The 26,705-nt window shown below is 37.7% G+C and overlaps 2 protein-coding genes across 6 annotated transcripts in view; one reads left to right on the top strand and one right to left on the bottom strand.

Annotated features, from left to right (window-relative positions):
* Window positions 1-22,431, bottom strand: part of PLAA (phospholipase A2 activating protein) — a 32,877-nt gene extending 10,446 nt beyond the window's left edge. The window contains exons 1-9 of one of the 3 annotated variants that reach the window (XM_057720306.1): window positions 21,889-22,431; window positions 15,840-16,033; window positions 10,379-10,479; window positions 10,171-10,291; window positions 8,013-8,180; window positions 7,409-7,544; window positions 5,085-5,254; window positions 1,727-1,884; window positions 823-1,042 (exon numbers count right to left, since the gene is read on the bottom strand). In XM_057720306.1, the coding sequence (XP_057576289.1) occupies window positions 823-1,042; window positions 1,727-1,884; window positions 5,085-5,254; window positions 7,409-7,544; window positions 8,013-8,180; window positions 10,171-10,291; window positions 10,379-10,479; window positions 15,840-16,033; window positions 21,889-22,226 (1,606 nt within the window). In that variant the 5' untranslated portion in view covers window positions 22,227-22,431. The remainder of the gene's footprint in view (window positions 1-822; window positions 1,043-1,726; window positions 1,885-5,084; window positions 5,255-7,408; window positions 7,545-8,012; window positions 8,181-10,170; window positions 10,292-10,378; window positions 10,480-15,839; window positions 16,034-21,888) is intronic. The other 2 variants (XM_057720305.1, XM_057720304.1) reach the window with 2 other exon arrangements.
* Window positions 22,432-22,549: 118 nt separating this feature from the next.
* The window catches only part of IFT74 (intraflagellar transport 74), a 76,570-nt gene continuing 72,414 nt past the window's right edge, over window positions 22,550-26,705 (top strand). The window contains exon 1 of one of the 3 annotated variants that reach the window (XM_057720309.1): window positions 22,550-22,568. The gene's annotated coding sequence lies outside the window, so the exon portion shown is untranslated. Of the gene's footprint in view, window positions 22,569-24,416; window positions 24,665-26,705 lie in introns of those variants that run through there. The other 2 variants (XM_057720308.1, XM_057720307.1) reach the window with 2 other exon arrangements.

The following is a 26,705-nucleotide window of genomic DNA, read 5'->3' as shown; positions in this document are numbered from 1 at the left end:
TAAACAACTGACTTAAAATGAACATGTGGGGACTTCTCTGGTAGTGCAGTGGTTAAAAAACTCCTGACAATGCAGGGGACATGGGTTCAATCCCTGGTCAGGGAAGATCCCACATGCCTCGGAGCAACTAAGCCCTTGTACCACAACTACTGAGCCTGTGCGCTGGAGCTCATGAGCTGCATCTACTGAGCCCGCATGCCACAACTACTGAAGCCCCACACCTAGAGCCCGTACTCTGCAACAAGAGAAGCCACTGCAATGAGAAGCCTTCGCACCGCAACGAAGAGTAGCCCCCGATTGCCGCAACTAGAGAAAGCCCACACACAGCAACGAAGAACATGACGAAAATAAGTAAATAAATAAATGATTTAAAAAAGTGAACATGTGGAATACAAATAACATGTAAAACTAAAACTACCCACAGTTCAGTTCTAGATTTGATGCATAACTAGTTTAGCCTCATGTGAAAACAGAACTTCTATTTACTAAATTTCACCAAAATATATATTTTAAAAAGAAGAAATAACATGAAGGAACTTAAAAGTTTCTTCCCATTTCAAATAACTGAATTAGTTTCTTAATTTTGTTTAGTTTACAGTGTGGTTCTACTTTTGAAAGAGAACAATTTACAATTGTTCCTATAAATACAAAATTAGTATATAATTTGAGGCTCAAATATATAAATCTGATGCAAAAACCTGCTGTAGATCTTGGTTTTTATTTAAATAGCTAATCGTAATAGGTGTTTAAAAACAACGAATAAAGAAAAAAAAAAAAAACATTTGTGAAAGTATATAAGACTTAATACAAACCCTAACTTACCTGTAAACGGATCTGAAAAACTGGTGTTTCCAAGTCCCAACATTTGACCTTTTGTGTTATCAATAATAAATTTAGCCACCTGATCCAAAAACATAGGATTCAAATCATTCTTCTGCAAGAAGTTGTATGCAGTTAACCAGGGATCATCAGTGATGTTATACGGCAATTTGTATGATGGTCCACCTTCATTGACATCAATTGAGAAAACATAATCAAATTCCTTTAATAGGAATATAAAAAGGAGATAAACGATTACTATCTGTTCACATATATTAACAATATACATAACACAGATTTATTTTAACAATTATAGTGCTAAACTTTCTCTAAAACACAATGTTAAAATCTTCCACTTGGCAAATAATGATTAATAGCAACCATCTGCAAGTGCTGCAAGACTAGTACTTCACTGGGGGTAGATGTGGGGGATGGATTATTACTACATATTAATTGTAAGACCAAACAATGGTTTCCAATTAGTTGATTTCTAGGCCAAAAGTATTAGCTGTTACTTTACCTTACTCAGGAAAACCTGCTGGCATCATAAGCACAGCCCTGCAGGGTCCCTCATGGCCTGTCAAGTTAAATATAGCTAGGTACAAAGCATTAGATGAAAGGTGACACAGGTGCACCTAATATAATATGGCTGAGAACAGCTTGTGTATGTAACTATCAAAAAGGCAAATAATGGCTAATGTGTCCATCACAAATATAGCTCTCTCTACATGCAAAGATATTAAAAGAAAAAAAATCCACTTCAAGACTGAGAATCTCCCTACTGAAATGATTTTTAAATGTCAAACCACCAAAGAAAATTTTATTAGCACAGGAAAAGGGAAACGAAAACTTTTAATTTGTCTTATACTTTAAGATAATAGTAATTAGAAAGTAGAAGTTGACATACTTTCCCTTCATATAAAACTTTTCCAGATGTTTGCTGATTAGCACCAGATGAGCCAACAACATCACCAATTTTTATCCACCTCCCTTCACTAACACTCCACTGATAGGCTTCGACTTTCTCCCCATCTCTGATTAGACGAGTCTGTCCTTCTCTAGCACCTTAAAATAAAAATTTTAAGAATCAAAGAGAGAATGGCAGAGTAAAATTTACAAACATTTTGATAGAGAAGTTTTAATATTAAAGTTTATATATAAAAGAGATAATGTATTTTGGTTTAATAGAAAATTTTATTAAACAAAATATTTTAAAATTTAATTCTATTGGAAAGTGGCCAAAAAGAAAATAATGGTTTAAAAGAAATTCTATTAAATAAAGGATGGTTAAAGACGTGATTCTACTAAAAAGTAGCTGGCCAATCAAAAATAAAACAAGTTTTATTGATGAATTTCTCCTGATAACATTTCATTTCAGTAAATGATTCTCCATTCTTCTAGATGATCAGGCCAAAAAGAGTAGAAGAGTGTGATTCTTTTCTCTCAACTCTAATCCTTCAGCAAATTCCATCAGCTCTATCTTTAAAATATAGCTAGAACATTACCTCTTCTCACCATCTCCATTGCTACCCATTGGTATAAGCCACCATTATTTCACAGTTGGACTGATTCAATGGCCTCCTACTACAAGCCCTGGAGCCCCCTAGAGTCTATAACACTGGTTGTTTATTCTGCATATGACATTCTCCACACAGATGTTAGCATCTTGTCTCCTTAAGGACTTTACCTGAAAGTCACATTCTCAGCAAGGCCTTCAGTGGCAAAGAGAGCTAGCTGTCCTCTAGCGATTCCTACTCCTATTCCAATGGGTAGAGCTGTGGCTGTCTAGTCAAAGACTACATTATTCCACCCCCTTACATTTTGCAGTTCCTAGATTACACATTGAGTAATGGTCAAGTGAAATCTGGGTGGGTGTGATATATGCCAGTTCTAGGCCCAGTCCATCATTTTCTACCCTCCTCTCTTATGCTGTCTGGTGGCTGAATGTCTATAACCAAGGGGACCCTGGCAAGTACATGCTGAAGATGGTGATTTCAGCTTGGGTCCCTGAATGACCTAGAGAAGTAAAATTATTCTACGAACATGCTCCAGCATACCCTGCCACCAAGTGAACTTTAAATGTGCAACAAATAAACCTTCTCTTATGTTAAGCCACTAAGATTCTAGGGTTTAACTGTTACAGCAACTAGCGCTATCCTAATTATTAGACATTTCCTGACCACTGAAATTATAACTCCTGTTTTATCTTTTTATCAAAACTCAACTCCTGCTTTACTTTTCCCATCATACTTATCATTATCTGACATACTTGTATACTTACTTATTAACTTTTTAATTATCTGTCTCCTCCTGTAGAACATAAATTCGTGAGAACAGAGATTTCTGTCTCTTTTGTTACCTGTATTCCCCAGAGCTTAGAACAATGCTGGGCACACAGTAGGTACCTGGTAAATATTTGTTGAATGTGTATATACAGAGAGAAAAAGATTACATTTTTGCAAAGAATTGTAAGAATATTAAAAATATGAAATAATACAGTGATGTTCAAACTTTTGGTTTCAATATTTCTTTAAAGTGATAAAAGTTATTCAGAAGCCCAAACAGCTTTTTTTATGTGGGTTATATCAGTTGATGTACTGCATTTGAAATTAAAAATGAGAAGAGCAAAAAACATATTTACTTCATTGAAAACAGTAATAGATCTATTACATATTGAATAAATAATAGTTTAATGAAAAATAAGTATAGTTTTAAAAACTTAGTAAGATGACTGGATTGCTGTACATTTTTGTAAATCTCTTTACTGTCTCTCTTAATAGAATACAGCTGGATTACCATGTGTGCCCCTGCATTTAACCTGTCGCAGTCTGTTGTTTGGTTGAGGTATATAAAGAAAATCCAGCGTCACACAGATAATGCAGTTAAAAAAGAGAGGCCTAGTTTAATAGCCTTTTCAGAAAAATATGGATATTCTACAAGTAGTAGATCCTAAGGGTTAGAAATTTAGAATCTGAAACCATATCCATGAATTTTTCATGCTCTATTACACTAAAATCCATTGATCTATCTTATACTTTTACCCATTCATGATTTTGCAGGACCACAAACTGGTAATTTCGAAAATATTGATTCACTGAGCTATGCAAATTTTTCATATGATTACACATTTTACTATTCAATATCAAAAAATCACTTTTGTTAATATTACCACTGATGTCATAAGTTTTCCAAAATTTCAATTTTCACTTTGAAGGTTGAATTTTATTTTTGGCAACAAATACTGCCAGTTGTTTTCTTTAAAGTGACATGCTCAATTCATTCATTTTCAAAAAATATCTCCCAAATATCTAAGCCTTAATAACCATAGTCATTCTTTGAAATAAAAATGGCATTCCATGAAAAAAAGGGAGAGTTTAGCCTGCAACTCAAATGCTTACAGAAGTACTTCTCCCTGAGGCCATGGTACTTTGGTATACTGTATGTGTACTTTACATTTTGTCATCCAGAATATTATAAAAGATGTACTAAAGGGCCAAAATGGAATAAAATTAATTTTTAATGCTTTGTCAGGGACATTCCTAAGGGCAGACAGCATTTTTTTTTTCAAACAACGACTGCATGCCAGTGAAGAACACCATGGCTGCCTGAACAGTTTGGTGCCACTGCCCTGATCTATATACTAATAACAAGCCAGCAATTTTACCCACCACTGCTTTTATACCATAAATGTAAATGTTAACACAGTGTAGAAGTCAAATAACATGTAAGTATTGTAAAACTAGTTTTGACCATATGGATATCCTGAAAAGATCTCAATCCCCAGAGGTCCAAAGACCAAGGGATCATGGATATATCCAACATAAGATTTCATTTGAGACGACTGACTGTCCTCTGATTTTAAGCTCAAATGATCCCTAACTCGTTAAGCAGACACTGCTTTACTTAAACTCATTTTTATTTTTAGTCTGTACAACCTCTCAGAGAATCCAATCAACCAGAAGGTATTAAATGAGTAACTTTTGAACATCTACTATATACAAGCTAAGTATTAGGTGATTTATTAAAAAAAAAAAAAGATTCCTGTTTATGGGAAACTTAGCTCAAAGTCTTTAAAACTGAGGCAGAGGCAAGAAGAATATGGTTTTTCATTGTGGTTATGCATAATAAAAACTCTCAAAAATCAGTACCTGGCAATGAGAATAATACTGAATGACTTAACAAAACAATCTCTTTTCTTGTCACTCATTATTCCAAAAAGGCAAACATGGTAGCATTTTTATTACTAGATACACTGAAATACTTACCAGGTTCATTGAGGTGTTCCCTCCCAGGAAGCTGCTCAGCATTAATGTCCCCTAAATCACCAGTTTTGGAATCAATGGTTGCCTGAGAGAGTTCCCTTTCAAAAGCCTTGATTTCCTCAGCACTTGCTGTCCGATCCTCTGATTCTGTAAACACTCTAATGATACCATCACTGTAAGGAAACAAACTGATTTTAAGTCATTGCCACAGTGTATTAACACTATCACACTTGAATGATCCAAAGCAAAAACAATCTATATTGGTGAATATGAAAAATGTTACTGTGTATTTACTGATTGAATATAGAACTATGCTGATTTCATCACACTACCCTCTATTACTTTCCAAAGCAATGGAAAGGGTGGAAAAAGAGTATTTAAGGAAAAAGTTACTCGCAAAGAACAAAGAAACATATATTTAACACAATTTTCAATTCCAAATTAAATATTTACCATCATAAAAACCTACAAACATAGCATACACTTTTAAAGTCAGTATTACATAAGTATTGTGGCATAAAGAAGGGTAGTGAATTATTTAACTTATAAAGGGCTCAAATACCCAACAAAAGGCTTAAAAGATACTAGATGCTCAATATCCATTCATTAGAAACACATGGAGGCTGTCCTTATTATGATGCCGTTAACTAGTAATGTAACTCCCATCAAGAAAAAAACAGCTTCACCTGTGGACTGGATGGCACCCTCTATTCTCAGAAAAATGACTTCATTTTCATAATTTCTCTTTTCAAAATTTTGGGGTAGGGGAGACAAATTAGCCACTTTCAGTTATACTAATCCTACTCAATTATACAGAAAACTTTCTTACTTAACCTTCTTCTAACAGCAATGTTACCCCTTTAATTTATTTTTCTTCAACTTTGAACAAGGTATAAAGAAAACAACTAAACCACCAATTCAACCCTGTATCCAGCCAAGAAATAAAACATACCTGCTTTATTAGACCCTATATCCCTTACGGCTGTCGCCCTCTTTTTCCTCTTGCTTTCAATGCCAGAGTAGTCTATAATCCTTCCCTTCATCCATTTCTTCAAAAAACTCTCTACCTGTCTCCTCTCATTTTCCCTTTTCTATTATTTTCTATGAAAATGTGATGTCAAAAAAGTTACTAACATCTTTCAAAGAAAATCCAAAAGCTTTCCTAAATTTTCATTCCTTAACCCCTCCTGTACTTATTGACACTGATCACAATCTCCCTCCAAAATCCCTTTTTTTCCATCTCTGAATTTCAACATCTGGATTGCTTTTTCTGTTTAGGCTTCTCTTTCTCTACCCACAGTGTAGCACAAGTTCCATCTTTAGTTCTGTTCCTCCTCCTCTCTGTTTCTTCCCTCAGAGAAAGATGTCCTATCTCTTGACTCTGGAAGTTTTGCGCTAATCTTGATCTTCAGTTTCAGTTGTTACACTAGGATCCAGTCCAACTGCCCGTGATCCATCTGCCTGAGTGTGGCTTATCACCACTTGGTCCCAGGAAGTTATCACCTTCTTCACCAAACCAGTTCTCGCACTTCTTCATTTTTATTAATGTGGACTTCTAATCATCCAAAGTTTGAAACTTTACCCTTTTATTTCATCCCCTTTCTGATCATTTTCCCTCTGCATTATCTTTTTTTTGGGTCCTTTATCCATTAGCACTGTGAGGCCAATGTTTCATAGCTTTACACCCTATTACTGCTTAGTAATTTGGTTTCCTGCCCATTGGCACTGATAGTTAAATCGAATGTACACACTTAACAATTCATAAATTATCACATGATAATCACATTGCTTCTTGTTCAAGAGCTACAATCCTTTAACCCCAAGCACTGAATCTAACAAATGCCAGGCATTCCAGATTCTCCACGATTAAGCCCCACCCTACCATCTTACCACTATCATCCACTGCTCCTCAGCACTGGTCCTCCACCATCTTCCTTCCTTTCCCATCCACATCACTCTCGGTCCCAGGCCACACCTTTACTTGTACTTGTAATTCTATTTTTGATAGAAATTCTCATTGCTGGTTTTATGCATTATCTTTCAAAACCCAATTCAAATTTCCTCTTCTCCAGAAAGTTTGCCCACACCAATCTCTAACTTTTCTAATTTCATGTTTCGACTGCACAACTTGCAGTACAATACTATTGTAATATATCATGTATTGTTAGTGCAAAAGCTGTTATACCTACTACTGTTTTGTTTAGTAACACAAATGTGCCTGTGGTCTCCCCAATTTAACTGAAATTTCTATGGCTTATCTCTGTGCACTCTAATGCCCACCTAAGGCCTAGACATACATTACTGATTGATGACTAGAACATGAATACCTCGCACCAACCACAATGTCACCATTGTCTAGTACACAACAGCACCATATAGACTGAGCTGGAAGTCGGATTGTTTGAGCACATTCCCCATGTTTCCAGATTCTCAGAGATCTGTCTTCTGCTGTTGTCACAAAATCTAAAATTAATGAATGCAGGAAAAATTAGTTTGAATAAATAAAATTAAGTACATTTATATATACACCACCTTTCTAAATAGGCCTATTGATTTTTAAACCCCAATGTATTTATAAAGTATAATTTTAAATTTTATGCATTTGTCACATACCATATACAACATCAAAAAATCACATTTTTTACATATTTCACATCTTACACACTTTGCTTTACACCAATAAATTATACGAAGTCTTTCTTCAGATGCCCAAGAAACTTTTACAATGTAACCATCATGTATAAATGAATATAAAAATGATCACACAGCTTTCTCCTTTAGGTAAAAGATCCTTATGAAATAAAGTTACTAAAGTATTCAAGTTACAGTCAGTAAATTGATTTAAATCATTAGCCCTCCATCCCCCCCACCTCAAGATGGGATAGAACACTCAATACAACATTTTAAATATGTAGTATAAGACAATCTTACCTTTACAATTTGGAAAGACAGATATGCTATAAATATAATTTGTATGACCATAAAATACTTCAAGACACTCGCCAGTGATTTGCCACCTTCTAATACTAGCATCATTGGCACAGGAAAGAAATTCTGTTTCACTCAAAATTGCCAAGCCTCTTACACAGTCTTCATGTCCTGTATTAAAAATAAATAAATCAATCAATAAAAATGGACCATCTGATTGATGGCCCTATGTATTTGACTAGCATTATAAAACATACCAGTGAATATTAAAAACTGATTTTCAAGTTAGAGAAATACTTTTTTTTTCTGTAGAAAAGCCTGATAGCCAAAATTTGTATTGTAGGTTTGGCAGTATTTTTTATTACCAATCTTGGGAAGCTATTTTATATTTATCATATTTTCTCTCAATTATTTCTTAAAAATTTCTTAAAAGCCTCCAGAAACAGGATTTTGATCCCTGCAATTTTTTTAAGAAAATCATTTATTTATTTACTTATTTATTTACTTGTTTGTTTATATGCCTCGCAGCATGCGGGGTATCTTAGTTCCCGACCAGGGATCAAACCCCCCAGCAGTGGAAGCTTGGACTTTTAACCACTGGACCACCAGGGAAGTCCCCCCACAATTTTTACTTGACAATTGATTTCAACATTTCTTCCCCAAAAACAAGAGTAATTCATAACATACCACAATATTCAAATATAACAGATATATAACAAAAAGTAAATATCCCCTAATTTTCTCATTCCATAATACTGAGATTGATATTTATAAAGAGCCAAGAAAATAAAAAATAAGATTACAAAAGAGATTTCAATTATTTAAGAGTTTGAAATAAAATCTTTATCACAGAAAAGTAAACTTTATTAAAATGTTAAATAGGTTGAGAAAGATTAATTTACCTAAAATCACACAATTAGCAGCAAAGCTATAGCAAGAATTCAAGTTTCTTGCCTCTTATCCTTACCTCTTTTGATTAAAATAAAAACTTCTCCTATAATTTTGATTCAACTAAAACATAAATATAAAGCCAAACACTGCTGCTTTACCAAGGGAAATATTTCATAATTTATATAAATGTAAGCATTAAAATGATAAAATAAAAATTAATGATTTTCTAAAAGGGCAAGAATTTATGGAATAAAAACCTCTTGTGTTATGTTGTGTAACTGAATATATATATGCGTGCATGTGTATTTATTCCTCTCATCAAAGGATATTAAGTGTTTTGAAAAACGATAAGATTCAATTTTTTTCAATATTAATTGAGGCACTGTAGATGTCACTATGATTTTTTTTTTAAAGGACAAAACATTCTCAGAAGTTTGTGATCTAATAAAGGAGATCAGAAGTCAAAACCTTTCCCATGTTCAGTATTTGCTGATTTAATTTACCTATAACAGATTAATAAAAACTTAACACATATGTTGTATGTATGGAAGCAGAAACAGGGATGTTTAGTTATAACTCACTATTTTCCACCTACAGATTTTATCTGCACAAAGGGACTTCTTGCAGTAATATTCAGGGTGTTGATCAACTTTTAAGGAATAAATAAAAGCAAGGAAAGCAAGGAAAAAAGAAACAAACAAAAATCACACCAAAAATGTAAGTGCCCCACAAATAAATCATCAGTATTAATATTGGACAGCAGATGCCTTGTTTTAGGAATTATTTAATAGCTTAAGTTTTTAAAGACTACTCACCTGAAACCACAACATAAAGCCTGAAATTTGTTATTAAATAATGTACTTCAATATTAATAAAAGCATAAGTAACGTTTTCCTCATATATGAAGATAACACTACTGACCCACCCTCAGTAAGACTTATGCTTGGAAGTTTCAGGCTGAACCTCTTCAAATGACAATCAAAACATAACCAAGTACCAAAATTTACATACACAAAATACATAAAAGCACATACCCATATTACAGCTTATGAAGTAGCTATTTATTAGTCCACATCTGGTTGTTTTATGAGAGGTCTCAGTACATCTTTTAAAAAGATACCATACATTAACTGTCAGAAAATTTACATTCACCCAAATTAAATGGCTGATGTTTTTCAAATACCACTTTAAAACTTCTAAATTTTTGAAAAAAACCATCTGTGCAAATATGAAGCAATGAGATTACAAGAGCTGTCTACTCTGATCTTACCAGAAAAAGTCCTCTCACATCTTCCAGCCTTCCACAGTTTAATGGTCTTGTCTGCTGATCCAGTTAACATTAAGCCCTGTTCGGGTAATATCTTTACTGCCCATACTGCAGCTGTATGACCCTGTGAGGAAAATGGGTATTAAGTTAAAGTGCCACAGAATCATCGTATTTAATTGTTTTCTCAAATATTTACACAGAACTACTGTACCTGTAAGGTCATCATGCATTTGTCATTCAGCCAGACTTTAGCAGTAGTGTCCCATGAGCCACTAAGTAATGTCCCAAATTTTCCAGATGAAAGACTACAAACTAAAGGGAAAAAAGGCATTAACACATTTTCATAGAGAAAAATGCTCACCCTTGCTAGTTATTAAAACACTACAATTTTAAAAACACTTTATGAAGTGACAGTATTAGCTAATTAAGGCTTAACTTGATGGCAATGCAGAAGAGTACAGCAGTCCAGAGCACACACTTTGGTGCCAGACTGCCTGGGTCCAAGTCCTGGCTATGCCACTTAGATGCTGTCTGACCACAGAGATATTATTTAAAATCAGAGATATTATTTAACATATATTTAACATATTATTTAACATCATCTGTAAAGAGAGGGAGCAGGATTAAGTGGGTTGCAAAATCCCTTCTAGTTCTAAGAAACTACACAGAAAAATAATGCACATGATTTTGAAATGCTATTTATATAGTTATTTAGGGCCACTTAACATGACAGAAGAAACTAGAGTCAAGCTAAGTGACTCATTTCATTACTCAAAAATGAAGTGTTTAATTAAATGCCTTATTATCTGATGTAACACTGTAAAACTAATAATTATAAATATGAAAAAATTTCTAAAAACATGGAAACAAAAAAGAGTTCTGATTAAAAACAGCAGATTGTCCACAGTAATGCTATAAATGGTACTAATCTACAAGCACAAAGCAAACAGAAAACAACATAATTGACTTAGCAAAATGGAGGAGGTTACACAGAAAGAGATTAGAAGCAGAGTAACTGGCTATGAGACTCAGTTCCCAGCCACTAAGTTCCATGGAGTATGGGGCTAAGGAGAGGACCTAAAAAATAAGAATAGTGATTCAAAGTCTGCACACAACACAGTAAAACACTAGACCTCTCCTCTCAGCCTACAGTGTCAGGAAAGTACATCCTCATCCACTGCAGGAACAAGACTGGAGGTTTATTCTCTGGAGGAACTGAAGCAGAGTTTCTAGACAAAGGTCATCAGGCATAATAAAGGGCTGGAATAAGGAGCGCTAAGAAACACAAGGGGGATAAGTAGAAAGTCTCCATCCTGAAATGTGGTACCTACAGCCCCCTTCTCCCACAATACCAGCTGCCAGGCATATATCCCCCTCCACCTAGGTACGAGGCTGAGGGATTCTTCTCTAGAGGACTGCATAATGTTAAAGAACTCCAGACACAGACATCTGAGAGGGTTTCCATCTAAAAAGTCAGACCATGAGCTCATCCTCTAGTGAAGCCCACCAATCATCAAGCTCCATCTACATGAAAGAGAAAAACCAAGAGAAAGAAACAGGAAAACAAGGGGGAAGGGGTTTGGGAGACCATAAAAAACAAATCCAATTTCAGGAAGAAGAAAAAAAAAACTTCAATACAATATTATTTGCAGATACTATATTTTAAAAAAAACTAATGAGATAATAAGAAAAATAAATGCTAAAAACAGAAGAACCAAACTAAAATAATAACAACAGCAAAACTAGGGGGAAAAAGCCTCCTGAGAATGAGACCCAAAAGGCAAAGACATGAAAAATAGGAAAGAATAATTAAGAAAGTTAGAAAATAATTTCATAATGTTCAACATCTAAGTAACAGGGATTCCAGAAAGAGATAATTGGGGAGGGAGAGGAGAAAGATGAGGCAGAGAACACAGAAAGTACAAGAAAGATTACTAAAAGTGAAGGTCATGATATCTAGATTGAATGAACTCACAAAAGTGCCCAATGAAGGCACTTTGAGAAACAGAGATGCATTGTGAAAATTTACAACATTAGAAATAGAGAAGACTCCAAAAGTTTGAGAGGGGACCAGAAAAGCGTCCCTTAGAAAAGATGGGGAATCAAAATAGCATCAAACTTCTAAATAACACCATACACTAAAAGACAACAGAACAATGCCTTCAAAATTCTGAGGTTAAATGGTTTTAACACAGGATTCTTCCTCTAGCCAAATTTATAATCAAATATTCAATACAAGACTAGAATAAAGCCATTTTCCAATATGCAAACAGAATATATTTAACCCCCATGTCATAGCTTTCTTAGTAAGCTGCAACAGCTGTATTACATACATTATAATGAAAGAGTAAGTTAAGAATGATAGAAATATGGGATTTAGGAACTAGTGAAATCCAGGGATGACATTAGCTAATGCAATGCCAATCCAACGGGAGGCTAGAAGGTTACAAAAGGGAAGTTTCCACGAAACACATGAAACACATAAATATTTTAATGTAGCCGTTAGTGACATTCATCAAATATTTTCTGCTCTTCACCTTCTAAGCAAACGGTAAGACTGAATTTCCCCAGTTCCTTTGGCTTTAGGCATGCTACATAAATTGCTCTGGCAGAGAAAAATGAGCAGAAATAATGTTACTTCCAGGTGGAAGCTTTAAGGACAGGTGCACAATTAAGCCATGCTCCCTCCCCCCTGCTCCAATATCTGTGAAAGTACATGGTGCAATGAAGCTTCTGTCAACCAGATACCTGAGTGATTACAAGGAGCAGAGCCCCCTGCTGCGCTGGATCTATAAGAGGCAAAGCAAACTTATTATGTTAAGCCATTGTGATTCTGGAGTTGTCTGTTACCACAATGTCACCTAGCCGAACTGACTGATTCAGAATTAGTAGCAAAAGTGAGGCACTGCAGAAGCAAAAACCTGAAACATATGGCAGCGGCTCAACAGGCAGGTAATGCAGAGACTGTCATCACAGAATAGAAGACCAGTGATCCTTACTATGCAGTAAGGAACATTTGGTAAAGCTGTTACCAGCAATAACTCAGGACATGATAAACTTGCAGTCTAAAGAAAGAGGTTGGAAAATGGGACTTCAGTGATAGGTGTCACTTACTATTGGCCACATCTGGCTAGGCATTAAAGAATGAAATGAGATCAAGAACTGGCTGGTTCCCAGTCAGAAATGAAGAGTCCAAACTTAGGGATTTGCAGAGTTGGAAGAGCCAATTGCTTCTCAAGCCCAAATGAAAATATAAACCCGAGAAGTGCTTTCAGTAGAAAAGGACAATTGAAACCCAGCCATGCAACAAGAAAAAATCAAAAACATGGCCATCAGGCTTCCCTGGTGGCACAGTGGTTAAGAATCTGTTTGCCAATGCAAGAGATATGGGTTCAAGCCCTGGGCTGGGAAGATCCCACATGCCGTGGAGCAACTAAGCCCGTGTGCCACAACTACTGAGCCTGCGCTCTAGAGCCCGAGAGCCACAAGTACTGAGCCCACATGCTGTGACTACTGAAGTCCGCACGCCTAGATCCCATGCTCCAAAACAAGAGAAGCCACCACAATAAGAAGCCTGCGCATCGCACTGAAGAGTAGCGCCTGCTCTCCGCAACTACAGAAAGCCAGCGTGCAGCAATGAAGACCCAACGCAGCCAATAAATAAAAAATAAAATTTAAAAAAAATAAAAAACATGGCCATCCATCCTGCACAGTACCAAAACTTCCAAATGGATTTAAAGTATTTGCAAAGCAAAGAAAATTAAGGTTGCTGCCATGAAAATAAACGCTTTCAACAGAGAAAATAGCTCAGGGAAAAGGACCTAAAGGTTCAGCTTTCCAACTAAAGTCTGACAGGCACAAGCTTTCAGCAGTTAAATCTGGAGAGGCACACAGGGAAAGAAAGAAGGAGAGATGGGAGAAATACAGCAAATATAGACTATAGCTGAGGTATGACTACGGACAAAGAGATGTGACTGGAAATCAAATAGGTAAGAAGCATACCAAGTTTTTAAGAGAGTTACATTGCCAAGAACTAAAAAAGTCCGTGACTGTTCAAGACTTAACATGACCCTGCTGCACCTAGCTCCCAAAGGCAGAAAGCAAGCTGAAAAAGTTGCTTAGTCCCCAAGGAGGCATATACTTCAATGTGAACAAGGAGAATAACAGAAAAGAATCCCAGAGGATTAAAGGAGAGCCTTGAAGAACAACAGATTAGGAAACCCCTTTTGGAGACCAGAGGGAACTGATCACAAAAACTTAGCACTCTCAGAGTAGGGGGGGTCCTTAAAACAGCCACCCACCTGCATTTCAGATGACTACAGATAAGAAACTGCTGTCTTGCATTGTTCCCTTTTCTGAATAGGAGTGTTTCCTCTGATTATCCTCAATCTTCCACAGTTGTATACTGAGTGAATGGGTGACCGATAACTTTGTGTTTTTTAGCCCACAGATCTCCAAATTTATGTCTGGACTTGATGTAAAAACACCTGAGTATCACTTCCCTGATGTTTAAAATACTACATGTCACCCAGAGATTCTTAATTTTGAATTTGATGCTGCAACTGGATAGGACTTCTGGCTTGTCCGACATGGAGAGAGGAGTGGGTATATTTTGCCTGCAGAAGAGAGAGCAAGCTGAATAACTAGTGCAGAAGCAAACTGTGCAGCTCTCTCTTTTTGGGCCCTGGCACTTGCCCCGATGTGTGGGATGGCACTTTCCTCCTCCACTATCTAGAATTGCAACTTATAACTTAACTGGAAAGTGTTATAAATATATTGACTAAAAAACAGTACCACTCTACCATTTAGAAAATAAGATTTTGGCTAGAAAACTAAGCAAAAAAATGACATGACATAAGGATGTCAATCATTAATTTATGAACATTCTTAGTATGTGCACTGTATTAAAAAACAGGTGGCCCACAGGCCATAATTTGTTGACCCCTCAAAAGGATAAGGAGGAAAATGAAAATAGGCCTTGTGTTGATAATCCTTGAAGCTATGTAAATACATGGGTGGAAAAGATCATTATTCTCTTTTATATTTGTTCATATATAACTTATTATAAAATACTATGTCTCTACTTTGGTATACTTTTGAAGCTTTCCTTCAAAAAGTTTAAGAAAAACCCTGTATCACTCTGTACTGAAGATTTCCCATACCTACACACAAAACATTTTACAAACTCGTAAAGAAATTAACTTTAGAATGCTTATGGGCCATATTATTTGCTTACAGATGTCCCAAACTATTCCAGATACATTAAAAAAAGTAGCACACATAGTGCACTGATTAAGTATAACATTTTACAACAGAAAGCTCTTAAGCAAACACAAATCCAGGATATAAGAGAATCCAAGATACACACAAATCACAGAAAATGCTATTCAAAAGTATTAAATACTCTCAAATAATGATACCAGAGCCCTGAATACATTCCTTCTGGGTCTTCAGTATGCTGTATAAATACAGATGTAACAGCCCAAAGATAAAGAAGTTCTCTGTTTTCCTGAGTAAATGAATTCCTCACACAAGACAGTTGAAAAAAAAAAAAGAAAGAAAGAAAAAAGAAAAAGAAAAAAACCAAAAACAGAAAAACATAATAAAAACCAGGCAAGGCAGATATAAGAATTTTATCTTCAAACAGAAAAATACCAAAGCATTACACTCACCAGTATTTTTGTGACCTTTTAGTATATAAAGTGGCGCTGGACTCTCCAGTGAGAAAATGCAAATATTGTGGTCATTTCCTCCAGTGGCGATTAGTCCATGAGGGTACATGTCACTTGAAGGTATGATGCATACACAAGAGACAAAATTGGAGTGGCCACTCATACAGTGCATTTCTGTAAAGCCCCTGTTAGGACTGGAAAGACATGATAATTAATAAGATATACATTTGTCCCTTGACTTAGCCTAGGACATAAGTTGTCAAAGTACTCATTTTCTTTTAGTATCTAGGTTGAACTTCAGAGTATATACTATTTTAAGAATCTATTGTTTTAGAGTAAATATTAAATACCTAATTTGTATTGGGTTGGCCAAAAAGTTCATTCGGAAAAAACTGAAACGTTCCTTTGGGTTTTTGCATAATATCTTATGGAATGAACTTTTTGGCCAACCCAGTATTAGCTACTACAGAGGCTTCAACAGATTAGGAGAAGTATAATTAATGTTTCACTGATAAGGGTATGTTAATTAACAGAAAGAACAAGGAAGGCAAGGATAGGAGACAAATATCATAAGTGGCTTTTTCTCATTCTCCATCTTCATTTCTACTTAGCAGTGACTGTTACCCTAAGAAATCCCTGGTGAAGTGAAGCACTCACGCAATTAGGATAATGGAAACTACTATCAATAAGCCTTAAACACATTGCGGACATTTTCACACTATGAAATATTAACTTAGTACCCATTAGTATAGTGTGTGTACCTAAATAGCTGAACTATCAATCACTCTCAATATGCAAACTAAAGGGACTAATACAGGGACATAAAAATGACTGCTCTAGGGACACAGCATATTAATAATTGCCTGGGGATTAGAATGATTACCAATTTGTTATACTCATAGTTCACTTAGCATCACCGTCTAACACAACAAGTCAAACAACAGATTATGATATACTATGTGGAAGCCAGAAAGTTAGCTGCTAAGGGGGACTGAAGAATATCCCTGATTCAAGCTAAATCAAAGAGTTTGTGGTGTAGTTGAAGGAGATAAAACAGATGTACATAAAGAGAGAAGACTCCCAGATAAAGACTGCACACACACTCATCTATATTCACTCCCTTCCCAAACACCACTACGACAATAATATATATCTATCTACCCATCTATGTATATTTTAAGAAAGGCATAAACCCACAAGGCCAGAGAGAACAAGAAAAAAAGGGACAGAAATATAACTTCGAATACTGAAAGCTGACAGAAAAGCAGTAAAGGCCTTAGGATACTTGAGAAAAATGAGTTCTAAACAGGCATCAGGGAAAGTAGAGGCCCAATTTAATAATGAATCCCCAAAATGCTCAAGAATTAGCAGCACTATATATCTATAGGAAATGGGAACAAAAAAGGTAGGAACTGTAGGAAGACTAGTTGAAAGTTTTTAGACAGAGAAGCAGAATCATAACAAAAAAATCTTCAAAGGAAGGTATTTGGTAGCAGTTATTTCTAACTTGTCTATTTTGGTTTTGTTTATTTTTTTAATGTGGTCTTAGAAACCATTTATCAATAAGCCCAAAGAAATGTAAAAGATAGGACACGTTTAAAAATCTTTATTATATAAACTACTAAATCTACCTAAATGTGTCCCTCAGCACTCCCCAGTATAGATAGATGTTTGTGTGCATCTACCGTAGTGGGCTGTGAAGCTTTTAATGGCAGAATCCAGACCTGGTTCTTCTTTTTATCTTCCCAAGTTTGCAGCACAATGTTCTACATGGTAATCATTAAGTACTTCTTGAATCAGTGAAAAAATGCTTTAAGCATCAAGAAAACAAAAACAAAACCAAAAAAAAACAACCAACAAAAAAACCAGACAGGCACTCCAGCCAGACAACTGCCCTCCTGTACACAGGGAAAGTCTGAGGTTTTTTCTTTAGAAAAGGTGAAAGTGTTTGGCTGGGGGTGGACACAAGTCACAAATGAGCCTTGAGGTATGAGAAACATGTACATTCACAATGGCGCCCAAGACCACCAAAGACAACCCAGAGGCCAGGCAATCATCCTCTGGGCAGGAGATCAGCCCTATGAAATGGTCCGGCCAGATAACTCTGCAATAAACTCACAGCCATCAAGCTCCACCAATACACATATCTTCCCAGGAGTTCTTTTAGTTCTCTACCCCTTATACTAAGCACAGAATAAGAATTACCAGATATCTGGGTTAATGTAGTGACCAAAACAAATAGGGAGGGGAAATAACGAATTTGAAGAAAACAGACCACTAAGGAGAAAGTAACTTTTTAAAAAACCAGCATTACCATCCTTAGAGATATAAGATATTGCAACCATGAAACAAAAATATAATTTCACAAAAAGTCAAGGCAATTTCTGAGAAAGTATACTAGAGAGAGAAAGAGAGAGAGAAAGAAAGAAATGTATAGAGAGAAATAAAAAAGCAATTTAAACAAGTTCAACATATGAATAATAAGTTCCAGAAAAGAGGACCAAAAAAACGGAGAGGACAAAACCAAAGAATTTAAGAAAATGTCCCAGAACTTATGGACATGAGTTTTCACATTAAAAGGGCCCACATTTAATGAACCTGAAAAACGAATGAATAGAGAAAAATAATAATAAATCAAGAAGCAGAATGGCTTCAGACTTCTCAACTATAGCACAATGAATACAATGGAGCAATGGCTTCAAAATTCTGAATAAAAATTATTTGGACATTACAATACTACAAACATTTAAATTATTATTCAAGTAGCTCCTGGAAGATGTGTTCTAATAAGGTGTTAAGGAAGAAAACCAAGAAAGTTAAAGGATATTGATGACAGAAATCCAACACAAGAGGTTCAAAAAAGGGATTCAAAGAGAAGACAGTGAAGGGAGATCCCAGGACTAGTTGTGCACTAGAGACAGAGCAGGTTAGAAAGTTTTCGTTGTCAGGAAGATGAACCCGTTATGTATCCAATGTGTCTAGAGGTCTTGAGAGGAGATTTAGACAACTAGCAAATATGAAGTTGAATCAGTGATAAATACATAAAAAATTAAGGAAATGAAAACCAAAACTAAGACAATCATTAGAGAGATCATAAAATTGTTGAGGAAAAGTTACCATAGTTTATTGCACAGCTCAGGTGTCGATAGACTCTGTACAGTCACAAAATAATGATTTGGTCTAAATTAAACTATGTTATAAGGATCAGGACATAGAAAGGATGCATATGTGATGGGGGTTGGTAGAGGGTAGAAAAGAGAGCTAAATTTTCATATTCCATAACGAGAACCAATAGAAAACGCTAAAATAGAAAACTAAAAGAAATTTTAAATGAAAGGAAATAGCAGTATAGCACTTTATATGCAGATATGGACGCAAAATCCAAAAATAAGCCATTAAAAAGAGATGAAAATTTTGCCTCCAAGAAGAGAATAGTGGGTTGGAGGATAGGGAAGGGAACGGCTCTAATTTCTTAACAAACTCCACAGAACTACCTAAGGCCCCAAAGTGCTGACTGTTTACATGAGAGAGTTACTCCAGCCTTAGCATGATCAGGGAAGATTTAACGCATGATGCTGAATCTGAAGTTGACATCTTTCAAATACAGGTAGTTTTCAAAAGGCAAAGCAAAGGTTGGTGACAGACTTAGGAAATCCAGTTTACTGTGAGGTGGGCTTCTAGAGGGTTGAAGCAGTCTGCAACAATGTCATGCTGACTGGTTCAGTTCAATGTACAATCAAAAAATGGTGTCTCCATTCTGAAGCGCCTTCAGAAGGCCCAGAGGCTTTCTGGGTTTTCAGTGGGCTCTTGTGAAAGATGAGGTATCTGGTTTAGCCCACCTTAAAAATAGAACAATTTTGCCTTCTTGAAACTAAATTAAATTCCCCCACCAATACCAGTCCATCCCTACATTAACCACCCTATCCAGAACCCTATCAACAATGTACGTAAGAAAACAAAAATGTTTACTACTTGGCTCCCAACATTTTACTGTACTTCATTAATGTTATTAATATATCATGAAATAAAGAGAAATTGTCAGGATGTCAGCCTTGAGGACACTTTTTAGCACACTAAAGGTACGGCTGAGACACTAGTTATGATGCCTAAGAGTGACTATGAGATGCTCTACCACAGCAGCTGGAAATGAGAGGAAAACAACCTTATCTCACCAATCACTCACTACTGAGCCCTGTACCTGGTACAATGCAGGCTCTCAATCAGTGTTAGCTGAATACCACATAAATTCTAAAAAACAAAACCAAAAGAATTAAATGAAAACTATTTTCAAAGAGTGGATCATTTCAGCTCAAAGTTCCTCACGTTCCTGTGATCCAGTGATTTAAACTCTTGCCACCCTACACAGTCCTACAAAACATGTAAAAGTTTGAGGATTCAGCTGTTCAACAGGATTCAACGATTACAACATGCATCCTTTAGCTACTCCTTACTGCAATGTTCATATTCTACTGGGCATGCGCTTCTACTGAACTCAATTCTAAACGTACAAGCTTAATCAGTAATTTGTACTCAAATACACAAGAAGTTATGTATCAGTGTTACCAAGTGATTTGGAATATCACAGTATCTTAAGCATTAGAGAAGACCTTATCCAATTCAATATGTAAGTTTGCTCTACAATATCCCTAGTTTAGTCTGTTGTATCTTGGCTGCACTACTGCAAAAGCCTCTAAAAGCACCTCCTTCCACATTTATCCGTTTGCAATTCATTCTCCACCTGAAGCTAGCAGAAACTTCTCCACAGGTAAGTCAAATCATGCTGCTCCCTGCTTGAAACTCGGAAGGCTTCCACCTACTAACTTCTTTCCTCAGCCCTCTTCCCAGGGCATGATCTGGCTCCCGCCAGCCTCTAAGACCTGCCCTTACCTCACAGCTCACGCCCGCTTGCACACAGGGAATTTCCTCCTTCTCAATCCTGGGCAGCTGTGTTTGCTCCTCCTATTACCTACCGTCCTCTTCCAATTCAACCCTTCCATTCCTCACTCCCTTGACTAGCTCGAGCTCAGTATCATTTTAAAAAAAAAACGAAAACCAAAAACACCTTCCTCAGAGGTGCTTCCTTCTGTAACATCTTTCTTCCATCTTCCTTCCATCTTCCCTCCCAGACTGTAGGCAAGATCTATAAACACAGGAAACTTATCTCTTTATTCTTCTTTAGGATCACAAACAATTAGCAGGGACTCAATCAACAGTTATTGTCTGAATTTGTGGATGAAAATTTATGGTTTCAATGAGTGAAACCTCTCACCTCAATTCTTCCCTAACTGAACTGAAATCTGTCTCCCACGTCTTAAATTTCTTGTTACAACCAAACCCTTGAACTTGATTTGGACTGGAGCTTAACCTTTTGTTTCCTTTTTTTTTTTTTTTATTAATCTCTCTGAAAATCTTTTGAAGGCAACGTGCTTTCTCTCTTCAAGAAAACACACCTCCACACATCCATAAAACATTTGAGGGGTTTCGTCCCCTCCACCCAAGTCCAGACTAAGAAACTCCGAGTTGGACAACGTGGAGAGGAGCCAAGGGAACTTTCCGCAATGTAATTTTTGAGAACCTTAGTTCTCAAATTTGAGGTAAGACTACAGAGCAAATTCTAGGGAAAGAAGAAGAGTACTTACTTCAATTACATGCCAGATGCTTTCACTGTGCCTCATTAAGGACGGAGCATCTGGCATCAAAATTCTTTCAAATCGAAAAGAAACATGGGAAATCATTGTGTACAAACTGAAGCCACAAAAAATAAGAGTTCGTCCAAGGTCACTCACTCACACGTTTACTAGTCAAGTTAAGACAAGAAAGTAGGTCTCTGTTCCCCCAACCCGGTGCTCCTTCCATCTAAATCTCACTGGTTTCTTACACTGTGTGTCCAGAGTGACAGTTCTCTCAGAATTGGGAGGGAGCGTGGACCCGAGGGAAGGCCAGGAAGAGAGGGAGAGGGCAGGATAGGGCAGGCAAGGGTCATTGTCTTCCCAGACGCCGCACGAAGCTTGCAGCACAGCCGGGGGACAGCGGGACTCGCAGCGCTCACCTGTCTGGGACCCAGAGGCGGGTGGTGCGGTCTCGGGACACGGACACAAATGCCCCGGGTGGATAGAGGCAGCATACCAGGCCCCGCACGTCCAGCTCATGACCCCGGAGCGAGCAGCTCAGCCGGTACCTGGCGGCGCCGCTCGCCATGGCCCTAGTCGGTCCGGCGCCCGGGATTCGGGCACCTCGCGAGATCAGCCCGTCGGGGAGGCCGGGCGTGCGGCGCGAGAGGGCCAGCAGGTGAGGGGCGTCGGGACCGGAAGAGCCCGAAGGCCGGTGCGGAAGGGCGGCGGAGAAGGGGCGCGCCGAGAGGGCCGAGTGACACAGCAACCCTGACATGCACACCGGAATTCATCATCGGCCTCAGCCCGCCATGACGCAGAGTGTGTGCGTCCCGACTGCTGAGGCTGACGAGGAGCCGAGGCTCACTTCTCTCCTGCGCGCTGGAAGCGGAGGAAGAGATACCACCGCCCGCCTCCTGTGCCTGGGCGTCCCAATCCGGGTCCTTTCCGAGCCCACGTCCTCTCCGAGCCCTGGCTGAGCTTTTTATTGCGATACCGGATGTGCGGGTTGACTACAAATCCCACAGTGCCACGCGCCAGCGGGGCAGGAGTCGCAGGCGCGCCAAATCCGGGTGTTTTAAATCCTGGTCCGCGGGGCTGAGGGCTTTAATGTGACTCGGTGAGTTTGCTTAGCGTGACGTGTTGGGAGCAATTTCAGTCCGATTTCCCCAAACCTTCTCTGATTAGTTTCCTGCGATTTTTTTTTAATCGAAACTTTTTAAAATTAAAACGAGAGAGCTTGAGGCCAAACTGGAAACAATCACTTGCCTTAAATTCTGTTCACACGAAACCTGGTTCTTCGTACTTAGAAAAAGTTCTATTTTATGTGTTAAAGATTTAAAAATTTCTCTCAAACTGTCACATCTCTATACAAATGGCAAATGCTGGGTCTCCTTTATGTCTGGAAACACTGAGGGAGAAATCATTTTAGTAGCTTCTCTATTGAGACAACACATGGAATCTTTGGACAGAGGTTGTAGGAGAGGAAATACCTTTTTACTTTCTACTCTTCTAGCTCTTGTGCTGGGGCTCTGTAGCAAAAGACATTAACGAGAAAAACAGGGTTTTGTTTTGTTTTTTTTAACGTGTATCTCATATACAGGGAGAGATTCAGAGATGAATAACTCAAAGAGGTGACTAGAGCTTGGGCTTATATAGCATCTTAACAAAGGAACAATAAATTTTTACACAAGTGATAAAAGGACTTTAAGTCTTTAGAAGCAGCAAATTATGGGAAGGCGACTATATGGGGAACCAACAGTAGATAAAAGCTAATTACTAAAGTTTTTATGTAAATTCTTCTGGTGCAGTCTCCAGGCTGAAAAAGGTCTAAAGTTGTCTCCAGTGATTAACTTTTGTCCTTCCTGGTTAAGAGGCAAGGAGGGGCACCTTTGAAAATTTATGTTATGCATTTAAGCAAATAGCGGAATGGTAGAGAGCTCTTCTTGTATATGCTTCTTTTTAGTTGCCTTCAGCTCAAAATAATCCTTATACCAAAGTGGCATACTTTGGGAAGGCAAATTTTACCGCACTTCACTACAGTGACCATAAGGATTAACAAATGACCACTACAAATATGTCGGTCTCAAATGGAATAATTACTTGAAAATGTTTTACAAACTTTGAGAACTCAGTCATATGACATTTCATTTTGTATTGCACTGATTTTAACCTACTTGAAGGCAGGCATACAAGAGAATAAATCTCAAAGAATGTGTGCAAGATGGAAATAATGTGAAAAATTTTAAAGTCCAATATGTAAGTATGTTATGATTAGAACTCCCATCACATTTAAGCGGTCTATAGAAAGACTGGAAAAAAACAAACTGCAAATTACTTTTATGAGATCAGTAGGATTTGAGACGACGTAGTTCTCATTAAAAATTTTTTTTTGATTTTAAAGTAATTATTTTAAGACCACTTTGCTTTTAACTCAGCCCTCCTCGTAGAACAACTCTGAAAAGAAGCCTAAAGGTAGAAAGCTTTCAATGAAATGAGGAACATATGGCACCAAAATCAATATATGGTACCAAACCATAAGTACCAAAGTACTTAATGCTGTATCGTATATGTTGTGTTCCTTCCTTCTAACAGGAAGGAAACTACCACTAATTAGAAGTAAAAAGACTACAACGAATGCTGCCTACCACGGAATAACTTCAAATAATTCTTATTGAAAAGTCTAACGTATTACAAGTGACGTCACAAGCGATATAATAAAACTCGCTGGAGTGAGTTCAGGTCAGGCACACAATCAGAGAGGTTACTCTGATTATAAAGAAAACCAAGGTTTTCAAATAAAATACTCTTCCGTAGGCAACTCGCCGTTTTCCCTGTCTTGCAGAAAAGCTTTGAGGTATAGAGAAAACAAGTTAGTCCTCAAACCTCGCGATAGCATTTCACGCTCGCTTCACTGCGCTGAGGTCGAGGATTGGCCAATCAGGAGGAGGGGCCTCGCCCCGCCCCGCCCCCGTTGCCGGGAGACGCGACGGCGCGCGACCGCTAGTGGTTAGCCTTTGAGGGCCCTGGAAAGCTGCGCGCAGGTGAGCGGGACGTCACGAGTGAGCGAACGGGTTCGCGGGCCCGACTGGTGGGCTACGCGGTGGTGAAGGGCTCGGAAAGAAGTTCCGGTGCCCCGGGCGGTGCGACCTCGCTCCTTCCGCGCCCCTTAGAGGCGCGACCTTCCTCTTTCCCCGCCCTTCAGCGCTGACGCAGGTGAGAAATCCCGGGTCCCAACTCTCCCTCCTTCCCTCCTTTATGGGTTATCTTAGCCTTGAAGATCATAATGCGCTTCAAACAAAATAAATGCGGCTCTTAGGTGTTCTTCTCCTGTCCGCCCGCGGGCCAAGGAAGTCCCATTTCTAGTCCAGCAGAGCGTGAGGAGAGACCTCCTCAAACAGCCGCCTGAGGAGACCCGCCAAGGCGAGACCAGAGGGAACGATCGGAGCGCCTCAGAATTCACGTGGGCTGAGGGATTTTACTCGAAGTAGTAACAGATTTGTCTTTTGGTCATAGCGGAAGGGACTTAGCAACTTTCCACTTCTTCGTATATGTTAAAATGGTCGATTTGGGAAGGATAATGACTGTAATGATAATTAGGAGCCAGATGTTTCATATAAAGTATCTGTACTCGTCACAGCGACTCTGGAAGCTAGAGCTCGCAGATGTGGAAACACGGCCAGAGGGGATAGTATGGCTGGTAACTGTCGGAGCTCCGGTAGTATCCCTAATCTTTCTGGAACCTCTCTGGTTGTGTGAAAAACCCCAGAGACTGTGTGAACATTTGACTGCCTAACCCCAGAGTTAGTGGCATATTTGTGACTAGTGCCCCTCCTTTCAGTTTTACCCCGTGGAACTGATCAAATGCTAACTAAGCTTTTTCCACGATAGTAAAGCAGTGGCAAAGAAAATCAGGTGGAAATTCTATATGTTGTACACTTTCTTAAAGTCCTCAGGAAAGGTAGATTAACACCGACTAATTCTGCCGGAAACAAGGTTTATTGTATTCGCTTTCTCTGGGAGCAACCGTATTGACCATAGACCTTTTCTGCCTTTCAAAAAGTCGTTTCAGGAAACTCACTTTTCCATTTGAAATAATAATAGTAATAATTATATTACTTTGTGCGAAGAGTTCAAAACGGCAAGAATATCTAATCACGGAACTAGTTGGAATGGGAAGGTTGTAAGTTTAACGTGGACATATTCAATATAAAGTGATAATGGGATATCTAAATAGAAATTCCCAATGAACAGTTGAAAACTCAGAATTAGTGCCCAGTTTAAAGGGCAGAACTGGAGATACTGATTTATGTCATCAGCCTAGTTAGAGTTATAACAAAAGGATGAAATATTGTGGAGAGAAGAGAAGCAATGCAAGGACTGATCATGAATGATGCTAAGGAAAGCCAGAGAAGAAGTACTGGGCATGGGCTATAGAAACTGAGAAACATTTTAGTACAAGAAATGATTTGTTTCCTTTTTAATTATTTAGTAAATTTTCGTATGGCTTCATGTGGGAGGAAATTCAGAAGGTACAAAAGAAAACAGTTTTCTCCTGGTACTGAGATAGGTGCTGAGAATATAAAGATGAATAAGATCCAGCTCTTGCCTTCAAGGGAGAGAAATACTTAAGCACATTATTTCAATTGGTGTGATAGGTCCTGGGATGGAAATGTGGATGGATTCATAGTAGCATTTTAGGACAGCTATGTAAATTCAAATTGAAGAAGGTAGGGGTGGTTATGGTCTGGTCATTGAAGGATTCCTAGAGAAAAAAAGCAGGCAAGATTTATTATACAAGCGGATGAGTCAGGAGGCCAGTATAATAATAACCCACTTGAGTCCATGAGGCCCTGAACAGTACTATGGGAATGGAGAGGAAGTTACATTTTAAACATTCAGAAATGAAACCAGGATTATGTGATTAGCTATGGAAAATGAGGGAGAGGGAGAAATTTAGGACTACGTTTCTGATTTGTGTGGCTAGCAGCTGGTACCAAGAAGAAGAGCAAATTTGGGGGAGATGACAATGAGTTTACATTTACATATATTTATTTTGAAATACCGATGATATATTGAAGTGGAAATGTCAAGTAATTATTTGGATATAAACACCAAATGATTACTTGGTGAGAAGTCAGGACTGGAGAAACAATGTTGTTAGTCATTAGCTTATTATTAAAACCCTGAGTGTAGATAAGGTGGCACAATGAGAGCTTAAAGAGGAAAAAGAAAAAAAGATTGTGGATGATATCTT

Source organism: Hippopotamus amphibius, chromosome 2 (assembly GCF_030028045.1).
Source record: "Hippopotamus amphibius kiboko isolate mHipAmp2 chromosome 2, mHipAmp2.hap2, whole genome shotgun sequence".
Taxonomy (NCBI): Eukaryota; Metazoa; Chordata; class Mammalia; order Artiodactyla; family Hippopotamidae; genus Hippopotamus; species Hippopotamus amphibius.
The sequence above is the reverse complement of the archived record's forward strand: the minus strand, read 5'-3'. Positions and strand labels throughout refer to the sequence as shown.